Raw genomic sequence first — 17,132 nt, 5'->3', positions numbered from 1 at the left:
AAAAAGAAGATAGAAAATAAGCAAAAAAAAGAAAAGGGGGGAGGGTACACACCGCTCAAATGAAAACGTTTAAATGTTACACAACAACCAGTACATTAATTTTAAAACAGGAATTAACAGTCTGTAAATGCTCATTGTGGATATGTGACCTCATATTAATATACACACATATGTATATATATATATATATATATATATATATATATATATTGAGGAGCAATCAAACAATGTATTTCATAAACTAGTAAACTATATCAACGGAAAAAAGTAATTTATGTAATGGATTTAGTCTGAGTACATTCCTTCTCTCCCTAGAACATTTTCGTTTAAAAAAAAAAAAAAAAAAACTGTGCCTAATAAAATTTATTGTTTTTTTTTATTCGGACTTATAGTTCTGAATTGATGTACTTATGTATTTACAGCCTTAGCAATTTTAAAGATGGTTCAGCTGGAACTCACTGAGTTTTATTTTTTAGTAAATGAATTTTTTGTCACCACGTCATTTTTCATTTTTTTTGAAAAAAATGCTAATTAAAAAAAAAAAAACTTGGAAAAAAATTATAATATCGGTTCAACATAAACAAAAAAAAAAAAATAGAATACAAAAATAAATTAAAAAAAAAAGAAATGGAAATAATTGAAAAGAATTAAAGAGAATTGAAAAAAACTGAAAAGAATTGATAAAAATATGAATCACATATTATATGAAATTTTTTTTTTTTAATTTTTCAATTTTTAAAAATAAAAAAACTCTTTACAATTTTCTAATTATAAAACATTTTGAAAAAAAATTTGTGAGATAAACTTATAAACGCATTCGTTATTAAAAAGGAGAATTTAAATAATCCTTTTGTCATAACATAGCTAATACAACCAAGTGTAAACATAGCAGGCATGCCCACACAGCAACTGAAGTATAGGAGTACTAAAGCTCGTTCCAATTCCTGTCTAAGCTTTTTAATTGTATTGTTAAAACAGTTTTTGTTACATAAAAAGTATTCTTTATTATCTACGTAAATATTACTCATATCAATTTCATCAAATTGAAACAACTCTTCTATTATTACCATAATATCCCTATTATTCTTTTCTTTAAAATTAAAATTTTTTCTTAATGGGAGAATATTTAAGAATTCTTCTCCAATAGAATCATCTTGTTCGCTATAATCTTCGTAATCACTTATGTTTTTGTTAAATGGATGTTCTCTTCCTCCATTATAAGATTCTTCATTATGTTGAGATAACTCATTCAACTGAATATATTCATTTGCCTCATTTGTTTTACTCGTTTTGTCTATTTTAACGAGAACATTTCCATCAATGCCACTTTCAGTACACCCTGTATTCAAATTGTTATCAGTTAATAAGTTCATGGGGGGCCTATTTACCGCAAAATCCCTATTTAACGTCTTTATTTCTGATGTAGCAGTTACCAAATTATTATTAATTGCATGAATGCTATTTTTACTATCCTCTGTTTTCTTACTTCTATAAGTACTACTATTATTATTATTGCACGAAAAATATTTAACATATGGATTACTAACATTTTTATTACATGGAATTGCATTATTATGTTCATCAGTTACTTTATAAAAAATATGATCTAGGGAATATTGAACAGTTTTTAATATATTTATCTTTCTAGATATATAATTACTACACTGAAATGTACTATTAGTAGTATGATTATAATTAAAAAAATTAAAGTTAGTATTCATTAATAAATTGTAATAAAAAGAATAGTAAGTATAAGAGCAGCGTATATTCATTTCATATTTCTCTTTCGAAGATAACATAAAAATCCTATTTTTAAAATAAAATAAATTAGAACAACTTGAACAACTTATCAATCGATGCTCACAAGATTCTTCATGATGTTTTATTTTATTTCTTTTATCATAATATTCACATCCTAATATATAATTCTTACATCTTTTGTATAGGCATTCCTTTAAATGATTTTTATGATTTTTTATTTTAATTATTTCATTACATAAGTAGCATCTTATTCGTATATTTTCATAATCTGCTTTTCTCTTACCTAAGAAAAGCATTTAAAAAAATGACGAGAAAAAATACATGCTACATAAAACGGATTAGCAGGTGGGAAAAAACAGAAAAAATATATGAACGCTAGGGATGGCTCCAAAGGGTTCTATGCATACATATATATATACCTACATATATATATACATACACATATATGTACATATATACATACATATATACATACATATATACATACATATGGTGAGAAGGCGAGCCAAAAGAGCCCATAAAATTATTAAAAAATATATAATATGATACTTGTAATCATTTTCGAAAAAAAACAACTTTTCTTTAATTACATAGAATATAGTTATACCACTTTACCTGTTATTTTTTTTAGTTCATTATTTTTAATTATTCGTTTGCATATTGGGCAATTTCTTTTATGTAGGAGAGAATAATACATACATTTATAGCAACTACAGATAAGGAAAAAAAAAAAAAAAAAAAGGGGAAATTTTAAGGAAAACGAAAACAAAATTCGTATAAAATTAACAAAAAAGGAAAGGGCACACAAGACATTTCATCGCACATACATACATATATACATTAACGAGTCTGTATGTGGGAGTTGCTGGGTATACATCAACTTAACTAACCATATGTGATTACACTGAGTTGCTACTGGGGTATCGCATAAATCTAAGCAGACGGAGCATATGAAATCTGTCATAAAAAAAAAAAAGTAATAATTTAAAAGATTTAAATTATTATATATATAAGCATTTACCCATGAATATATGCAAATTGCACGTTTCATTAGGCGCAATTATTTATATCTCTGACATTATTTATATCCATAAAATGATATATATCTACAGCATTATATATATCTACAACATTATATATATCTACAACATTATATATATCTACAACATTATATATATCTACAACATTATATATATCTACAACATTATATATATATATAACATTATATATATATATAACACTGTTTATCTTTCTGACATATTTTATTTCTTTTTATATTATTGTAAATACTTTCATAAAATTCTTTTTTTTCCAAGCAGTTAGCTCTTAGAAAAGGGGAACAAATGTGAAAAAGCGACAGTATACTCATGTTTATTTACTTATATATTTATAAAAACTACTAATTGAAAGGATATACTTCTGCAAAAAATTTATGAAATATTTCCAAAGACTTATAATACCTCTTAAAAATCAGTTTAATAAGCAGTTTATTATATAAAAGCTAAGCATAAACTTATGTATAGACATTTCAGAAAAGGAAAGGTAAAGTAAAAATTAAAAATTAAGTGGAAGCTGGACACGGAAAAAATTAACACAACAAAAAAAAAAAATATATATATATAAGGTAAAAAGGAATATATACATATATAAAATAAAAATATATACGTGTGAAATTAAAATGAATAAATAAAATAAAAATATGTACATAAAACAATAAAATATATAATACAATAAAATATATAAAACAATAAAATATATAAAACAATAAAATATATGACACATAAAAATATAACACATAAAAATATAACACATAAAAATATAACACATAAATATATAACACAAAAATATAACACAAAAAAATATATAAAATAAAAGAATGCATAAACTAGAGAAATATACAAAATAAAAAAATATATAAAATAAAAAAATATATAAAATAAAAAAATATACAAAAAAAAATATATATATATATATATGAAATAAAAAAATATATAAAATATAAAAAATAAAATAAAACAGAAAAGAAATTTTACTTTTACCTTTGAACAAAACAATATAGTTAAAATATTCTACAAATTTCCTACAAATAATATATATATATGTATTTATATGCAAATATAAATGTAAAATATGTACATTTACGCATATATATTTATAACATATGCTACGTAACTTCTTACATGCTTTATTCATTAGTCCAAAACAAAAGAATTACATAACTGCCTCTAACAAAAATTCTTTTTAATTTAGTGTCATATAAAATTTAATTGGACTTTGTCACATAAATGTCAATTCTTTTATTATTGTATACTGGAATAAGCATTATATATTTTTAAATTTCTTTTTTTGTAGAAAAAAACAATTATCAAAATGTACAACAGACGCATAAAATACGGTACGTTAAATTTAAGTATATATATATATAACATTTATAAAAATAAATTGGCATGTATACATACATATATATTAATATATGTAAAAACATTAAAAGTATGTTCTAATAAATTAAAAGTACTGTTAAACAGGTTATTCTTCATATTCAAACATTTTCTTCTATGTTTTTTTTATATTTTTATTTTCAAGAATTATTACAGTATACATTATCATTCCATTTTCTATTTTAAAATTGCATTACTATGTTTTTAGAAGAGTTAGCTTTTAAATTATTACATACTATTTTATTTATTCTTTCATTTATGTTTTTTTTTATTTTTATTTTTTTTATTTTTAATAATATAAAATTATTCTTTTTTCATTTATTCAAATTTCTTTTTCTTTTGTTTTTCTTTTGCTTTTTTTTCATACTCTATTATTATTCTTTTATTATTCTTTTCTTGTTCTTTACTTCATCCTATTTCGTACGCTTAAGATATCAAAATAGTATACATAAAGTAAAATAGGCTTACATTGATCTAAATTATGTATATCATCATATATGTTATATATATACATAGATATATCTTATAAATTATGAGTTCTTTAACTGATTTTTAGGATTTTATATACATGTTTTTTTAGTAAATGATTATTTAATTTTTATATTATTATAATTTTGTTTTTATATGACAATATTTTACGTTTTATATGAGATGTATTTATGAGGACTTGCACCTTATAAATTTCAAAACATATAGAACGTCCTATTATAAATATATTATTTATATGTTTGTGAGTTTTTATATATTTTTATGTATAATTTAAATTTTTTTATTTTAACTTTTATTAATGGATATATATTTTTTATTACTTTTGGTGGATCGATTTTTAAATAGTGCAAGAGAGAAAAAAAAAAAAAAAAAACTTTTATGTTAAAAGAAAAATAAATATACATATAATACATATATATATAATATATATATGTTCTAAATATATATGTATATGTTTATTGAAACCATTAGCGTGGCCTCCAAAATTGAAGCTTGGTGTATTTTACATATATTCAATTACGTATTCATATGTATGCTAATGTATATGTGCATACCTGTGTATATGTAGCTTTTGTTATTTATTACCATATACATTTGTCATAGTTGTGTTGTAATAAGTTCCTCCTTTTTTTATATATTAGTTAAATTTATAAAAAAAAAAATAATAAAAGAAAAATGGTGTCATTAAGATTAGATAATAATAGATATATAGCATTTAATCAAGATTACGGTTGTTTATGCATGGCCAATGAAAAAGGATTCAAGATTTACAATACGAATCCCTTTACGCAAACATATAGTAGAGGTAATTACTGAGTAGAGTTCGGAGCATATGTGCATACATTCAGATGCGAATACTTGAACGTGTGTTTATTTAGATACATAGATATGTACAAATTTTGTAAAAATGGATCCGCAGAATTGCGCATGAAAGTTATATTTAAAAAGATAGATACAATATGTATGTGCTCATGTTTGCATCTGCATATGATGTTGTGTGTGCAATTTCTTTTTTTAACATTCATGCTATATATAAATTATTTTCGTTTGATTCTTTTGCAGATCTTACAGACAGGAACAAAAATGGGCTATATTTAGCAGAAATGCTATATCGATGTAATATTTTAGCTATAACAGGTAATAAAAATGATAAGAAGGGTAAATGGGCAAAAAATGTGTTAATTATTTGGGATGATAGACAGATGAGAGAAATAGCTAAATTAACATTTTCTTCAAATATTATTGGTGTTAGGTTGTTAAGAGAAATAATTGTTGTAATACTAGAATATAAATTATGTATATATAGATTAAAAGATATAATATTATTAGAAACGTTGAATACTTCAAAAAATTTATCAGGACTATGTTGTCTATCAAATATTGATAAAAATGTTATTATTGCTTATTTGTCACCTATAAAAGGTAGAGTTAATATTCATATATTTGAAATAAATTCAAGTGAAAATATACATGAGGAATTACCTTACATTAATTTTAAGACTAATTTAAGTATTTATGCACATGATAATTCTGTGGCATGTATTAATTTAAGTAATGATGGAAAATTATTAGTAACATCATCTACAAAAGGTACTATTATAAGATTGTTTAATACTTTTGACGGAACATTATTAAATGAATTTAGAAGAGGAACAAAAAATGCGAAAATTTTATCATTAAATATTAGTGAAGATAATAACTGGCTTTGCTTAACTTCAAGTAGAAACACTGTTCATGTATTTTCAATATATAAAAAAAAAAGACCATTAAGAAAAGTAGATATAATATGTAAAGGAAAAAATTTATCACCTCCAGCATTATTAAATTATGAAAAAGAGTCCAAAAATAAAAAATCAAGTTTAAAATGTTTATTACCATGTCACCCATATTTAAATAGTGAATGGAGCTTTGCTTCATATAAATTACCTGGTAAAAAAATTTCATCTATTTGTGCTTTTGTTAATGATCAAAATTGTATTATTGTTATTTGTTCAAATGGAATTATATACAAGTTAAGGTTTAATGAGCACATTGGTGGAGACATGTTTAAAATATCATCACACAGCTTCGATTAATTTGTAGTAATGTTTCTTTGTTAAAAGATGATATACCTATTGCACGTACCGGTGGGGTTATGCGTATATGCAGGTGTTAATATGCCCCTGCATTTACGCGTGTATTATGTATGTATGCATTTGCATATGAATTATATCTATGTATTATGTTTATACGTGTGTAACTTATAGCAAATTAAGCTATTTTTTTGAAGCCCATAATCTCTCATAAGCGTAAATGTGTATAACCGTCATATATATATATATATATATATATGTTTATATAACATGTTTTAATAAGGCATATTCTGTTATATATTTTAATGCATATAATTCTGCATCATTGCATCAATTTCTGGAAAGTAAATGTTTCAATAAGTTATTTATAAATACATGTATAATGTTTCATGTAGTATATAATTTTTAAATGTTCCCCCTATATATGTGTATATATAAATATATAGTTTATATATATATACAAGTGCATATATTGTGCCTCCATGCCATTAGCGCCTTTGATTTGTATACATATTGAAATATGTTTTATACTTTTAAAGATCACACATATGGGATATACTTTCGAACTTATTATTCTTATAATGTCTAAATAATTAATATGATTCATTAAAAATAAATTCCTTTCTTACAACATATATGTGTGCATTCACAAAACATGCGTTTGTGTGTATATATGTATATATACGTATGTACTTTTATGTGTATACTACACACGTATGTTGCGCATGTTCTTAGTTTTCACCTCAAAACACATTTCGTTAAAAACTTATTAATCTTAATTTTCATTCCCATCTTGTTATTCCGTGTTTACCTCTTTATTTTTTTTTTCATTTTCCAGTTTATTTATATATGAATATATATTTCTATATTATATAGACGTTTTAAATTTTTAACTTGTTAAAATATTTAACCAACATAATTGCATGCACATTTTCATGTATACATCATGTATATTCGCATATACATATAATGCAAGTTTTATGTATATGTGTGTACCCCATGTACGTGTGTGTGTATGTATGTATATACATATAGATATATATGTAGATATAAATATATATTTAAACTGTATAAGGAAAAAAATGCTTGTTTCATTTCACGTCCTTCTTATTAAAATTTTTTAAATTAAATTTTTTATGGAATACTACTTTCCGCTCTGTTATTTTATTTTTATTTTTATTTTTTTTTATTTTAACCTATTATGAATTGTTTATATATTTCAAAGTAGTTGAGGCATTCATTATATTTCTATTCGAATTAAGAACAATTTTTTCATAGAGTACTTCAATGTATATGTCATTTATGATTTGATCACTTAACGAAAGAGACCTCAAATTTTTATAAATTCTGAGCTTGTCATTAATATCATACTTACTTAATAAAAATATAGCATAATTATACACCTTATCAAATAATTTTTTATAGTAAAAATAAAAGTTTTGAAGTTGTACGCTACTATATTTTTCATATATAAAATTCTCATCAAAATTTACCAAATGTATATTTTCTATGTTCATTTGAAACTCATTAAGTAAAAGATTGAAAACATAATCGGGACTTACTATTGCATATTCTCCTTGATTTTTTTTGTCGTCTATTTTGTTTAAATAATTATATTCTATTTTGTTATCATGTATGTGATTACTTTTTTCGTGTAACATGTTTTCTTTATTTTTTGCATAATCATATTTATCAAGGCATGTTCCCCGATTAGATATATCATCCCCTACATTTGTTGGAATAAAATCACGAACTTCTTTATTATTAGAAGTATTAGGAAAGTAGTAATGATAATTATCAATATTGTTAGTACTGTTAATATTGTTAATATTGTTAATACTGTTAATACTGTTAATGTTACTAATATTGTTAATACTGTTAATGTTGTTTATGTGGCTGTTTTGGATTTGCTCCCCTATTACATTTAACCTATGTGTAGTATATGTGTTTGCAGTACCTTCTGCATTTTTAATTAACTTCCTTATGAATAAATTATACTTGTGTAATATTTTCTCATTTTTTATGCTTTTTTCCTTAAACAAGCAAATATTATACAGAATAAAAAAGCGCAGCATAATATATTTATACCCTATTAGAGAATAAATGAAATTCTCCATATCACAATTAACCCTCGAATTGATTAAACTTAATATATATATATTTACATATTCAATTAAATAATTATTAAAATATATATTCATGGAAATTCCAATTGTGTATGGTATGATAAGGAATTCTTTTGAGTCTATTTTCATATATGTATTTAAATACTTTTTCCTTAATTTTTTAATTCTATTATTTGCATAATTATACTTTTTATTTTCCTCTGTAAGATGATCATTATTCAAGAGCTTAGGATTAACTTTCATTTTTTCAATTTCATCCATTATTCTACTTGAAATTTTTTCTAATAAGTTTAAGTCATATTTCTGAAATTTTCCTAAAAAGAAAAATAACAATTTTAAATTATAAAAGTCAAATATATGCGCATTTTCGTTAAAGTAAATTACGACCTTGTTCAACAAATAGTTAAACATATCATTTATTTTGTAAAAATTGCTTATATATTCAATTAGTAGCTCCTTATTATCATCCTTGTGGGAAGAATTCGTATTGGCACAATTTGTTCGAGAGGAATCCATGTTGGGGTGATTCATATGGGGGTAATAAATCCATTCATTTTCCTCCCGATTCTTATTAAGTTTATCGTGACTGTTCCCCTCATTTAAGGATGAAATACAGACACTATCATTTTCGTGTTTTTTTAAAAGATTGTTTTTTTCATATATAAAATTATCACCTTCAGGTGATGCTGTACCCAACTTTTTTAAAAAGTTATCAGATGGCAACGCTAAATCCTTTTCATGTTTTACATTTTGTTTAGCTGTATTCGCATATTTTCCTTTTATTAAAGAATACAGTAGAATATCTATATTATCTGGGTTATCGAATTTTAAGATGTAATTATAAATATGATTATAAATTACACTGCTACAACATGTGTTCCTATTAAACGAATTTTCATTCTTAGCATGCTCCCTCAAATATCTTTCAACAGTTTTTATTAGCTTAAAATTTTCATTGTTGTAAAGAATGCTCTGAATATTAGTATTACATATATTCTGAAAGTGATACAAGTATTTGGTTATATTTATTAACTCCTTAAAATCACAATTTACATATCCACTTAAATTTGAAAAATCTAAAGTATTATTTGTTAATATGCTAAATAAGGTAAAAATAACGTCTATCTTTATATAGTTCAACTTATATAAGCAACGATATATTTCATGTATCAGGGCTGATGTAAGCGAAGCTTTGTGTTTTGGAATTTCGCTTAACAAATTATTAAAATATATTATTTTATTTTTATTTATTACATCATCTTCATCACACCAACCTTTATTTTTTTTCGTAAATTTTATTATGGCCTGAACAAATTGCGGAATTTGATTGTACTTAACTTTTTTCTTATTAAAGTTAATATCGTTAATGTCATTGTTGTTATTATTCGTATTACTTTTTCTTAAGTTTATTTTTTCTTTTTTTAAAAAAGAAGGTAATCTTTTCCTAACTATTAGTGACAAGTCTGCCTTTCTTCTTATTTGACTGATTTTCATATTTTTGTAAATTTATACGAAAATCAGATAAGAAAATGCTACTTATGTAACCTCACCTTTTAAGGTGTTAACTGTTTTATTCGCTATTTTTTGCCTTAAAATTGTTACAACATTTTTAAGAATTTTAAATTTTATTCACTTCAAAAAATACCCCTTTTTTTATATTTTTAAATGGGTGATTTTTTAGTCATTAAAACGCCATTTTTTTCCTTTCTTATTCTTTTGTAATTTTTGCTTTGTTACATTTGCTTTATTACATTTGCTTTATTACATTTGCTTTATTACATTTGCTTTATTACATTTGCTTTATTACATTTGCTTTGTTACTGTTGCTTTATAACTTTTGATTTTTTTCTTATCCTTTTTTTAATTTCCCTTCTCCAACCGTACATTTAACCCAATTTATTCTTAAACATTTTTCTTTATTTTATAGTGGTCTAATTAATAGTCATTTTTAAAATTAGTTCTTTTTATGTGTTGTAGAGGGTACACATAATAAGAAAGGACATTATCAATAATCGCATAAAAAATAAAGAAGTGGAGCATACATATATATATATATATATACGTACGTATATATTGATATATTTGTACATAGTAATATGAATGTATATACTAATAATGTGGGTATATATATCACAATTACTTCTATTTTTTAAGCATTAAAAAAAAAAAAAAAAAAAAAGGGAAAGAAAAGGAAAAATAACTACGGTTTTTTTTTACATATTTTATTAAGCATATGAAGTAATAATACATATGTTTTTAAAAAAAAAGAAAACATGTATGTTACATATACGTACATGTACACAAAAACATGTAAGCATATGTGGAAGAAAATATGTAACTAAAACACAAATTATAATAAGGCAAATTTAATTGTTCAAATAAATTATATTTAATGAAAAGTTTGCAGAAAGTGAATACAAAAAGTAGTTCAAAATATGGTATTGCTTTATTTATTTATATGATTATTTGTTTTCTTGCTTGTTTTTGTTCACTTATTTATTTCATCTTTTTCCTCTTCATATTCAATAACGTCCCAAAAATTCCTGTGTGCTTTTTCCCACGCATTAATGTTGTAAAATTTTGTATCGATATTTCTATTTGAAAAAAAAAAAAAAATAAATAAAACAAAACAAAATGAATGGAAACGAAATAAAATCAAAAAAGACTATGAAAATAAAACACCGTATGTGAATATATTTATCTAAAATAATAAATAACACATGATATTATATGTATATTGAATGTAGTAAATGTGTTTGTAGCTAATGTATTTTTTTTTTTTTTTTTTTTTTTTGTATATTTCCTTACTTCCATGTATATATGGCTCTTTCAAACCACATCAAATTTACTACTTTATAATCTTTATAATTTTCATCATTTTCTATATTATTTATTGTTAATACGTGCGTATATTTATCATTATTTATTGTCCCCCCAAGTTTCAATATACAATCCATAAAATCGCTTCTTTGTATTTCTACGGGCAATAAGGATACGTTAAAGACGCAATCTAGCAAAAATATGAAAAGCAGAAAAACATGTATGTGATCACACATTCATACATACTTAAGTGGTGTGCATAGACATGCATAACAAATATACATATACGTGTACATGTACTCGTCAGTGACTATGCCAGGAGAAATATATGAAGGTCATGTATTATACATGAGACGCTATAAATGTCCAGGCATATGAACACATAGCATTTAAAATTTGTATTTTATATAAATATACAGCGGACATTTATATTTTTTCCTTACCCTTTAGAACTTGCTTGCGTAATTCTTTTAGTATTGTTCTAACGACAGGATATCGTAAAAAATAATTGTATATCTGGTCCTCTTCATTCTTTTCAATCATTTTATGTGTTTTGAAATTATCAAAAATTTTAAAAAAAATATCATGCACTTCTTGTAAAAGGGTAGTTAAGTAATACAGCTGTTTGTCATTATCTCTAAAATTTGATTCTTTTAAATTTTTTGGTATTAAAAAACTTTCATAATATACATTTTCATTTGTTTTTTTTATTACCTTATATAATTCATTATTTTTTGTATTCGTGGAAAAATTTTCACCAAAATTATTTCTCCCTTTTGAACTTCCCACGTTTAAATTATCCTTCTTATTTATATTATCATGCGGGTTTCGTTTTTTCACTTTTGTTTTTTTTATTTTTTTTCCTACCTTTTTAAAAATATTCGGCCAATGTAAAAGATCAAAAGATTTTTCCTTATTTATTTTCTTTTCTTCTTCATTTAAATTTTCAGGGCAATTTTTATCTGTATCTGCTTGTTTTGCCTCATCTATTTCTTTCACATGATAATCAATTTTATCTATGTGCTCCTCCCCTCCTTCCTCATGTTCTGCTTCATTTATTTCTTGCATTGTTATTACTTTTCTCTCTCTTCTTGATTCCTCTTCTTCACTTCTTTCCTTAGATCGTTTTTCCTTAATATAATTATTCATAAATTTTAACACATAAGCGTCATATTTCTTAAAGTTCTTTTTCGATATATACTTGTATATAATATCGTCTTCAATAGTTAAATACTTTTTTAAGGATTCCAATAAAAGCTTCATATCAAAATTGTTAGCCTTTGAATTATCCTTTTGTGTGCTTTCCTTTTTCGTATTTTTTTTTTTCTTGGATTTTTTTTTTTTTTTAAGTTTCTTTTTATTTATATCTTTACGAACATTTGTTCCCTTTGCATTTTCAGAATTACTATCATTTTCACTGTCATTATCATTATCATTATCGTTATCATTATCGTTATCGTCATCGTTATCGTTATCATTATCATTATCATTATCATTATCATTATCAATATCATCATCATTGTCGTTATCGTTGTCACTATTATTATTATTATTTGTATCCTTGTTTGTATTTTCCTCTTCTTCAAAGTTTGTACCTTTCTCATTATGTAAGGATGATGATTTATTTTTTACAGTACCATTATTACCTACTTCTAATTCTATATGATCATATTTTTCACAATCGGGAGGGGAAAAGGATCCATCGTCATTATGATATAATGAACTATTATCTTCCTTAACATTTGAACCATCTGAACTAACAAAAGAATTGCTTTTTTCGTCTATGTTAAAATAATTACTCTTACTCATAGTATCAGAATTATTATTCTCAGTCATGTTACTTATTAACTGATTACTACTACTTTCATTGCATGTAAATAATTTATAACTATTATTCACATGTTTTTCTCTATTATTTACATTGTCTTTTTCATCTTCACTAATTTGTATTTGTGTGTTTTCATTATATTCATTATTATTTTGTTTTAATATATTATCATTATCATCTATACTATGATTGGGTTGATCAATGATTGGATCAACCGTATTATCACCACTTTGCTTATTTAACTGATTGGAATTATTTAAATTGGGATTAGCTTGTTCATCAGGTTCACTGTCTGTTTGAAATTCTTTGTCGACATCAATAAGAATCTCTTCACTTGGTTGTGCTGATTCTTTATTATTATTACTCTCATTTATTAAATTATAATTTTGTAGAGTTGAAGAATTTTCATTGTTTACACTTTTTGTTTGCGCATCTTTTGCACTAAAATTATTTTCATTTATCTGATGCGATTGTGTACTACTTATGTTTTTATTGTTATCTGTTTCTGCATTTTTACAAACTATTCCTCCTCCATTCATTTTATTTTGTTTTAGCTTCTCTTTTGTTTCTAAATTCAGCATCACATTGGAAAGGGAATTTGTGGGACCACGCAATTTTCCTCCTCCATACATCTTCATTTCTTCATGTTCATTACATTTAAAATTAATAAATCGATAAAGACTTGTGGAGAAATTTAAAAAAGACTGAGCGAAAGCAAAAAACTTTGTCAAGTAATAGGGTTTTCTTTTTATATCTTCAAAAAAATTAATTTCAGGAAAATAGTTATACGCATGTACCTTAATACATGAGCTATTCTCTTTCCATATATAATCACTATCATCAACACAAATTGATATACTACGATAAGTAGGAAGAATTCTATTTAAATGTTTTAAACCATTTTCACAATCTTTTCTTGAAAATACTCTATTTCCAAAAAAATTTCTAAGAGGATCTAATAAGAATAGGCAAGATTTTGCATGTTCTGCTGTTCCCATAGTATACAAATATAATTCAAATTTTTCACTCATTTTTTGTAAAAATTCAATTACCCCTGGTCTTAATTTATAGTATACAGTATAAGATCCTTTTGGATGTTTTGTATTTACTTTTAATATACATGATTCTATTTTTTCAATTTTTTTTTTGACATTTTCGTCCTTTAAATCTTCGTAGTGTATAAACTTTCCGTTATGTTTAAATAAATTCACTGTATTCATTTTTGTTAAAAAATCGCAATAATTTTCATAACTTGATTGTATATCTTCATATTTGTTGTTCTCATCCAGTTCATTTCCCTTTTTCCCGTAAAAAAAGGAGTACATGTGTTCGTCACTTATTTCATTGTTTTGATGGCTTGTTCGATCAGTCGATTTATCAGATGAATGCATTTCAGCGTTATCCGATCTTTCATTGGTGTTACTACTACTACTTGTGCCGCTACTACTGCTATTACCGCTACTACTGCTAACATTAACGTCCAAATAATTTTTGGCGTTTACATTATCTTCTTTCTTACTGTTTGCCTTTCCACGGAGTAACGAATCTTTGTTTTTTTCATAATCAAAAAATCTTATTCCTTGGAAATCTTGATTATATTTTGATTGTACAGAATTTTCTTCAGATGCTATTTCTTCACCAAGTTCAGTGGTAATGTCTATTACTTCATTATTCACATTAACTGATAGAACAGAAAATGATGCATGTAGAAGTGTATTATCTAGATCTAAAACTAGGCAAAGTTTTTTGTTTTGAATTAAATTCTTTATTCTTTCTTTTTCCAACTCCATAGCTTTCTCTGCATTTATATATAAATCTTTTATATTTGTTAAAAAACCTGGGGATATAACATAAGTTACATCTTTATTATTATTATTAACATTATAATTAGCTTCAATTTCCTCCTGACTTAAAAAGCAATTGGTACATAAACCTGAGAATATTACTTCATGTTTACATTTTATATCATTTATTTCACATAATGCTTCACTTGAATCGTTAATACATATAAATTCCCCTTTTTCTGGACTTGAATTACTTTTTATAATATTTATTCTACCACAATAATTACTCCGTAAGGGAATATAGTTATTTTTTTTTATTTCACAATTTCTCCTTCCATCCAGAATAGAATTTATAAGAATTTTTTTTTCTTTTATTGTATCATTTATGTTCAGTTGTTTGTCTTTTGAGTTATTAAGATTTATATGTAATTTTTCAAGGTTATTATTATTTTCATTTGGGGCATTTTCTCCTTTGTTATACATTTCGTTAGGAAAATTATTACCATTGTTTAAGCAATTATTTTGAGTGTTGCTTAAACAACTGAATGTATTATAAATATTATCTGGTTTATAATTTTCCTGGTCATTTGAATGGTCACTTGAGTTATCATTTTTTTTATTATTTAAATCAGTACGATATAAATTAATGCAACTTTCATATAAATCGGTACTTGTTTTGTCATATTTAAAAATAGGGATATTCTTCATATCAAACACATGCTCATGCTTACTGCTGTATGTAGTAGTATTATCCCCTTTGTTAATGTCAATATAGTTTTCATTTTTTAAGGAATTTGTTCCTTCATTGTTATGAAGTGTATCATTATTATTAATATTATTATCACCACTTATATCTTGATTTTTTGTTTCAATTATAAAAGCAATTATTTGATTAGAGCTAACTACTGTATTGTTATCTACAGTCCATTTTAATTTACAAGGTAGTACTACATTTTCCGGTAAATATATTTTAGTCTTATCCATTAAGATAAAGGAATTTAGAATTGAAAAAACAAAAAAGATAAGTACTTGACACAATTTACGTAAAGATTTCATAGTTATATAACTGAATTTGGACTAATTCACATCATTTTAAATAGAATAATCGGAACTTGTAAAATAATTACACAATAAAAAATAAATGGGGCAGAAGTGAGGTACAGAAAACGCAAGCGGAAATAGAAAACAAGGAATGTAACGAACGAGTAATATGACGAACAAGTAATATAATGAACAAGTGATATATCAAACACGTGATACAGCAAACAAGAAATATAACGAACAAGTAATATAACAAACAAGCGCTATAACAAATAAGCGATATAACAAACAAGCAATATAACGAACACGTGATGTAGAGAACAAGGGATGCAACAAATATGGGAAGAAGCCCCTTTTTATATCATAATAATGAGTATAAAAATATAAAAAAATTTTACAATATAATCAATTCATTATTATTATTATTATTATTATTATTATTATTATTATTATTATTATTATTATTATTATTATTATTATTATTGTTATTATTATTATTATTATTATTAGTCTTAGTATTATTATTTTTATTATTATTATTATTATTATTATTATATATATATATATGTTATAGTAACAGTTAAAAGAAATAACAAAAAAAGAAAAGAGATATTATATTTTCCCCATATTATCAATCATATTATTTTATTACTTTTTTTTTTTCTGAAAAAATTTAAATAAATAAGCGCCCTTTTCTGCGGCTAATATTTTAAATTTTTTGTTTTCAATAAATTCTCACTGTTTTAAATTTATGCATAGTATTTTTCAACTTT

General features: G+C 23.9%; 4 protein-coding genes across 4 annotated transcripts; 1 reads left to right on the top strand and 3 right to left on the bottom strand.

Annotated features, from left to right (window-relative positions):
• Positions 1–764: 764 nt before the first annotated feature.
• PmUG01_08029000 (zinc finger protein, putative) lies at positions 765–3,130 on the bottom strand (the record flags this gene model as incomplete). Its single annotated transcript, XM_029004448.1, has 4 exons — positions 765–2,044; positions 2,377–2,471; positions 2,652–2,718; positions 3,052–3,130. The coding sequence occupies 4 exons, from the start codon at positions 3,128–3,130 to the stop codon at positions 765–767; spliced, it is 1,521 nt and encodes a 506-aa protein (XP_028861136.1).
• A 2,233-nt stretch (positions 3,131–5,363) lies between these two features.
• ATG18 (autophagy-related protein 18, putative) lies at positions 5,364–6,763 on the top strand (the record flags this gene model as incomplete). The annotated part of the gene is made up of 2 exons (XM_029004447.1): positions 5,364–5,493; positions 5,751–6,763. The coding sequence occupies 2 exons, from the start codon at positions 5,364–5,366 to the stop codon at positions 6,761–6,763; spliced, it is 1,143 nt and encodes a 380-aa protein (XP_028861135.1).
• A 1,196-nt stretch (positions 6,764–7,959) lies between these two features.
• On the bottom strand, positions 7,960–10,380 carry PmUG01_08028800 (conserved Plasmodium protein, unknown function; the record flags this gene model as incomplete). The annotated part of the gene is made up of 1 exon (XM_029004446.1): positions 7,960–10,380. The coding sequence occupies one exon, from the start codon at positions 10,378–10,380 to the stop codon at positions 7,960–7,962; it is 2,421 nt and encodes an 806-aa protein (XP_028861134.1).
• A 994-nt stretch (positions 10,381–11,374) lies between these two features.
• NIF4 (NLI interacting factor-like phosphatase, putative) lies at positions 11,375–16,302 on the bottom strand (the record flags this gene model as incomplete). Its single annotated transcript, XM_029004445.1, has 3 exons — positions 11,375–11,480; positions 11,695–11,896; positions 12,150–16,302. The coding sequence occupies 3 exons, from the start codon at positions 16,300–16,302 to the stop codon at positions 11,375–11,377; spliced, it is 4,461 nt and encodes a 1,486-aa protein (XP_028861133.1).
• Positions 16,303–17,132: the final 830 nt, after the last annotated feature.

This window comes from Plasmodium malariae (assembly GCF_900090045.1).
Source record: "Plasmodium malariae genome assembly, chromosome: 8".
In the NCBI taxonomy this organism is placed as follows: domain Eukaryota; phylum Apicomplexa; class Aconoidasida; order Haemosporida; family Plasmodiidae; genus Plasmodium; species Plasmodium malariae.
This window is presented reverse-complemented; position numbering and strand designations above follow the sequence as displayed.